At 37.3% G+C, this 6,361-nt stretch overlaps 1 protein-coding gene across 5 annotated transcripts; it reads right to left on the bottom strand.

The window, feature by feature from the left end:
- Nucleotides 1-608: 608 nt before the first annotated feature.
- On the bottom strand, nt 609-5,887 carry LOC111999929 (uncharacterized protein At4g26450). Of its 5 annotated transcripts, XM_024032038.2 has the most exons (5): nt 5,592-5,886; nt 3,129-5,476; nt 2,717-2,906; nt 2,471-2,525; nt 609-1,003 (listed from the first exon to the last, which is right to left on the bottom strand). In XM_024032038.2, exons 2-5 carry the CDS (start codon nt 5,048-5,050, stop codon nt 948-950), a joined length of 2,223 nt encoding a protein of 740 aa, XP_023887806.1. In that variant the 5' UTR covers nt 5,051-5,476; nt 5,592-5,886; the 3' UTR covers nt 609-947. The 5 variants fall into 5 exon arrangements, with proteins under 5 accessions (XP_023887806.1, XP_023887807.1, XP_023887808.1 ...); XM_024032039.2 differs by having other exon boundaries at nt 609-991; nt 3,129-5,887; XM_024032040.2 differs by having other exon boundaries at nt 2,447-2,525; nt 3,129-5,886.
- Between the last annotated feature and the right edge of the window lie 474 nt (nt 5,888-6,361).

Below are 6,361 nucleotides of genomic sequence, written 5' to 3'. Positions count from 1 at the left end.
CAACTTAGCTAGCACTTCCTACTGTTTTCAATGGAGATATCTAGGGTTCGAAGCTCCCCTCCCCTTTGTATCTATTTGGGGAAAAAAAAAATTTCTATCTAGACAAGTACTAAACAAGAAACACATCACCAAATGATTCTATATCTCCCAGGTGTTTAAAATGGAAATGAAATCACCCAAGACATTAGCATATTGGAAACTCTAATGGAAATTAAATTGCAATCAAAGCTCTTGAAACCCTCACGCAAATTGTTCTCAAAAAAAATTTCACCTCATAAAACTTATCAAAAAAAAATTTCTCCTTATAGTAATTCAAAACATATTGACCAAATGTCATTCATTTTAAGGCCAATTTAATAATCACAGCCTATGATGGAATAATCAAGGAGTTGATATGATACATGTTCCATTACAACTCAATATAAGGAGTACGATGTGTCAAAGCCCTACATGATCCAAAAATTTTGCATAAAAATCAGCAAATTTAGCGTGAAAGGACTAATTATGTGACTTTTGAAGGGTCATGATCCCACAACTTAGAAAGCGAAAAAGTTCTCTAATCATTGAAGCAATGTCCAATTGTTGCCTATACTAAGGGTAAAAGTAGATTATAATCTAATATGTTGTCTTAACATTACATCTATGATAATCTAATCGGTTCATGTTATATCTGAATGCGGGGTAAGTGACGCAGACAGGTAAAAGATGTAGCTTTAACAACTTTTCTAAGAAACAAGATTTAACTTTTCTGATACACAATGAAATACAACAGCCAAATTGAACACAAGCATTTGGCATCTGTAAAATCCCTATTAGAAGATGACATCTAATGGCAACTCTTAAATGAAGAAGAAGCAAACAGTTGCATTTTGATAGAGCTAATGATCCCAGCAATCAATACTAAGCATACCAAGTCATATTTCCTGAGGAGATCTGAGTCAGCTGGATCAGAAGGGCTTCTCATACCCCTGTTGTGGTGGCTGCTCCCAGGCTGGCAAAAAGCCTACAGTTAGACCATAAAGGGTTCAGAAGAAAGCAAAAAACTTCTTTCACCCAAAAAATATATATATATCTACTGTTCATATCTCAACAGCAAGTTACATGAATATAGTGAGAGCAAAATACAATTTAAATGGCTTACAACAATAAGAGTACAAGACTCCAAAACCTGACAGTATATGATAAATGCAAATAAACTCACAGCAAGTCATATATCAGTACAGCTTTCCAAGTTACAAATATCCAAATTATTCAAAGTCTGTGCTACATCTGAAAATTGGAATCCACAAGGTGAAAGTAGTGTTCCCAACCTCTCTAACACCCCCAGCCATGCATTTTACCAGCTAAATTTTAAATAAGATAACTCGATGATTTAGCACTTTCATGGTACATATAATTTAATGTCCCTACCCCTATGAAAAAATTCTGGTAGCTACCAAAGACTAAAAATCCTTTCTATTGAGGCAGTTACTTACAAATTTTTACAGCCAATCAATTAGTTGACACTAGTACCCTTCGACTTAGAACTTTATGTTTTACGTGATGATTTTATGGGTCATTTCCAATCAATCTCTTTTGTAACATTTTCATGGAACTCAAATTAAATCATAGGTGCAATTGCAGATGCTTCATCCCATCCCACAAGAGAATTTTAGTAGAGATGAAGAACTAGAGGCAAGATTTTACACTATGAAAAGATGTTTCCCAGCTAAATAATCCAAAATGTTTCCTATTCCAAATTTACTTTTTCAATGTCTTTCAAAGGATCCAGTAAAACTGAAGATAAGATATTTGACACGAACATATCTTTTTTGTTTGTTTTTTAGTTGATAAATTACGCATACACTTAATTTATCTTGAACCGAAGACCTCACCCTCCATCCCAGTGATATGGAAGGAGGAAATTCCATAATGGAGGCAAAGTTTTCTTACAAGCTATCAAATGCCTTAGACAATGGAGGAGAATTTATGTTACATGCAAAGTCTCAGGTTTCTTATTTAACATGCTTTTGGTGAAAACATGGTTAACACAACCCTAAACACCATATATGCCCTCCTACTTAAGGCATGCAGCATATCAGAGATTGTGTGTGGCATGAAAGAAAAGGAACACATTTCCAAGAAACCTATTGCATCCATTTGGATCTCAGAAAATACAAGGGATTGGAAAGAAAAATGATCAAAATGCCAGAGAAGGAAGCAAACTTTCAAGCATTTTCCTTTCCCTTTGGTCATTCCAAGATTCAACTAGGGCCATAGCTGTCAAAAAATAGGTACCACCTTTTGGCAGAATTTTGTTTTCTACCAAAAAAGCACACAACTATAACAAACAAACCTCAATATTTGTTTAATGTATAAAATGCATTAACGCAATTGTTAGCATGATATTCAGACATCACCTTAGGCAGATCAACCATAGAAACTCTAGATTTATAAGAAAACAAACCATGAAATTAAATATCTGGCATACTTAATGGTATTTCTCCAAGGGACATATATATGGAATCATCATCGGCAAGAGACCCCTGAAACAATCAGTAAAAGAATGTAAGTTGTTAATCAATATTATTAAGGCAGATGCATAACTATACATTAAAATCAAACCACATAACCTAAACCCACCAAATGGGGACAGGTAAACCATAAAGCTACCTGGTTTTTATACTACAAATAAATTTTAAATGTATAATCAATTATCATCAGTTAGTAGTAGTACCTCTCCATTAGGAAGGCCCATCTCATTGTGCATTGAACTAATGTCACCTGGTACTGAAGAACAATTTGGAAAATCACCTCCAAGCAACTCCGAGATCATAAGCCCATAACCATCCTGAACATCAGGAATATCATTGGTATTCTGTGCATTACTAGAAAAGCCCTCAATGCCCGTATATGCAGTCTCAGTCCTGTACATTTCAAAAACCTTAAATCAATAAGAGCAATGTATAGAAGCAAATAAAGAATCTACAAAAACTATCAGCTCCGGTGCCCTGCTAAAAAGAGCTTAAGAGCAGTAGAGAGGTAAGGCAAACTAGAAACGATGCAAGGGGCAAGTCTGTGCAATCACTTTTGATTATAAGTTGATGACTTATATAATATCGTCATGAAAAGAGCATATTGAAACTTACTTTCTCTCTGCATTATGGAAGGTCTTATCGTCAGTGGTAGAATCATTTTCTAAATCAATGACTTCAATCTCTTTGCCATCAGTGACATGTCTACTATATCCACCAGACACCTTGGAATTACTCATTGATAAGTCAACATCAACCGGTGCCACTTCTTTTCTGTTTCTGGAAATAGGGTCGTAAATATGCATAGGATCATTATCATGATTCTCATTTGTGTCGGAAGCTCCCGTGAGATTTAGATCACAGATTTTATATGAACTAGGAAAAAGCTGCTTCTCTTGTGCATAGTCAATACACTGTTCAGCCCCAGCATTAGGGAACTGAGAATCACCCTTCAAGCTCTCATGATCAATAACCACAATCATGCTCTCGCTAGGTGTAGCCTCGTCTTCTGGCAAGCTCTTTTTCTTCACACTTGAATTAGAAAGCTGAAAATACTCATCACCCTTTGTTACAAGAGAGGGAATCCAATCTCTTGGTTTTTTCGTTTCCTCCCTCGTATCGCTATCTTCTAAAGCACGTTTTTCACCTCTTTCCTTAACAATTGAACTACAACTTGCAAAACCAGCCAGTCCCTGACTCAATTCTTGCTCACTGTCATGCATAGAAGCTCCATCTGGGAAAGATTGAGTTGCAAATTTACCTTGCTCAATATTATCTGCAGAATCTAATTCGACCAAATTTTCAGCAGACTGGAGGAACTGAGCTTTAGAAACTTCAGAGTCAAGACTCTTAGAATCATGAATTTTATTTGAAGATGCATCACCCAAGGAGGCATCTTCAACTAAGATTTCAGATCCTGTTGGAGGCTGCATATCAAAAGCAATAGACAACTCAGTCTTGGGAACTGCATCAACCCTTGGGACCCTATGTGTCAATGCAGAGCGAGTTCTTGTGGGCACCTTGACAAATTTGCAAAGTGTTAGCAAATCAGTAGTGCTGTTCTTGTCTGAGGGATTGCCCTCCACAACATTATCCTGGATGATTAAATCTTGTTTGGCACTCTGTTTGTCAGCTTCATCAACACTATTGCCATCATTTTCCTCCCCAATTCCTGCACTAACATTCTTAGAATCATCAGAACTCCTGGAGAATTCCCCATTATTCTCATGCTGGAGATCTTTCCCAGCACCAGAAGAACTTGCTTTTGAGCTTGTATCATCTTGGAACTGGTATTTGTCAAACTCAGATTCTGAATCACCGGCATCCTCATTTTTGGGTGCTAAGTCACTTGGAGTTGACATCTGCACTCCATTAGTAACATCTTTACCAACTTGCTGCTCCTCTTGGTAGTGTCCAGAAGCAGTGTCATCATCACCATCAACATCAGCAGACAACTTTGTTCTACTATCAGACCAAGAGCCACTTCTCCTATACTCTCGGCTATAATCCGAGCCATAACCCCGAAAAGATGTTGCTCTTCTCCTGCCTTTGGGAGTAAAATCATCCCCAAATTTTCTCCTACCCATCCCAACATCAGAAGCAGCACTCCCTAAACGAGAAAGGGCGGATGCTCGACCCTCCGGTGGAAGGGGAAATCCATCTCCCTCTTGAAACTCCCCCAACGGCTTCTTCAAAGTACCATTCTGCCACTTAACAGAAAGTGCGCTTGCAGGCAGCAATCCTTGAGTAACTAAATACTCGGCTGCAAGCCGCCCTGCTTCCATGAAAATGTCACCTCTGCGAGGCGGCAGTGGTGGTGGTGGCGGTGGTGGTGGTTGTGCCTGTGTATGTGGTGATTGAAATGATTTTGGGTGGCCTTGGCCACGGCCAAAACCCCGATTGAAGTTCCGGAATTCAGAGCCATAAAATCCATGTCCCCTAACTGAACCTTCAGGGGAGATCCGAGATGAAGCCATGCCCATTCCCATGGAATTGGACCTATACCCATTTCCAGGACTTCGATGCCGGGCATGCATTTTCTTTGATTCTATCTTATTTTCCTCAGAAACTGTATTCTCTACAAAATAATTGAACCCCAGAAAGCCAAACCAAGAGAAAAACTGCCTTTCTCTAACAATCAGTTCACTATGGCATTAACTGGGTTCAGACACAAAAAGAAAAAGAAATTGTATTGCAGTACATACGATTTTCATTTTTTAACCCCACAAAATACAAAGTTGAAAAATCCTCTTCATTGAGCTCAGAAACAGAAACAAAAACCAAAACGAAAAAACTGTGACTTTCTCTGGAATAACAAAGATCCCCAACTTGCAAAAATAAATAAAAATTGGCAGAGAATGACAAAACCCCACCTCAAAAAGTAGAAGAATGTTGAGCTCAACGACTGTTACCTACCACCCCTCACTTAAAAACCAGAGCTTTGAACCAGCAGTTGCAGTAACCTAATTATTCAATTTTTTTAGATTTAATAGGAGGCTCCACAATCCAAATCCAATTCATCAATCAACATAAGAATATGTGAAGGAAAATTTGAGATCTTTAAGGTTAAAATCGAACCTTTTTTTTTGGGGTTTCAATTTTGGGTGGGAAAGAGGGAAACTTTGTTTGTGTTGTCTGATGATGATGCCGTGTTTGATTGATGTCAGTCAGTCTGTCTCTTGAGATTGAGATTGAGATTGAAAAATCCGTCAAGGTTTTGAGATCCAATACAAAATAATAGTAATACAGGCACAGGCAAGAGATTAGCAAATAGCAGTAGCCAGCCACGAACAACGCCCTTTACCTAATTCACCTTTTCCACTGGTGTTTTGTTTTGGTCAATTTTTGGCATTCACAGACTCTTTCTTTCCTTTTCTTTTTTTAGTTTCTTTTTCAAAGTTTTTTTTTTTTTTTTTTTTTTGCTGATATATTTATAAATAAATAAAAGAAAAAGATAGAAATGGATAAAAATAATGAATTTAAATACTTCTCGTGTCACCTATTCCCTATTCCTATGGGACTAGTAGTATAATAGTACTAATTCTCTCGAAAGGAGGTAGGAATCGCACGCGCCTTAATATGGACTCCCTTTTCTTTTCTTTTCTTTTTTTAAGAATAATTATTACATAAATCTACTAGTAGTGGACTTTTGTTGGGTGTTGAGGTGTTCCATATCTAGTAGTCAAAATACTCCTGCATATTTCTTTTCTTTTTACTTTTTTAAGGGTCCGTTTGTTTTGGATGAAAATAATTTCAGAAAATAGTTTTTTGCATTTGTGAGTATTTGATTGCTCATGAAAAATAAATTTTTTGGAAATGCATTTCCGTTAACCGTGTGACCGGGTGTA

Source organism: Quercus suber, unplaced genomic scaffold (assembly GCF_002906115.3).
Source record: "Quercus suber isolate HL8 unplaced genomic scaffold, Cork oak 2.0 scaffold_504, whole genome shotgun sequence".
In the NCBI taxonomy this organism is placed as follows: Eukaryota; Viridiplantae; Streptophyta; class Magnoliopsida; order Fagales; family Fagaceae; genus Quercus; species Quercus suber.
This window is presented reverse-complemented; position numbering and strand designations above follow the sequence as displayed.

What these genes read in the sequence shown, in the direction of transcription:
- LOC111999929 (XM_024032037.2), bottom strand. Translation starts at nt 5,050, where the DNA reads ATGCATGCCCGGCATCGAAGTCCTGGAAATGGGTATAGGTCCAATTCC. An exon ending in TTCCATAATGCAGAGAGAAA is followed by an intron (nt 2,907 to 3,128) that starts GTAAGTTTCAAT and finishes TGAAATGTACAG; the next exon opens with GACTGAGACTGCATATACGG. An exon ending in CCTTGGAGAAATACCATTAA is followed by an intron (nt 1,004 to 2,470) that starts GTATGCCAGATA and finishes GTCTAACTGTAG; the next exon opens with GCTTTTTGCCAGCCTGGGAG.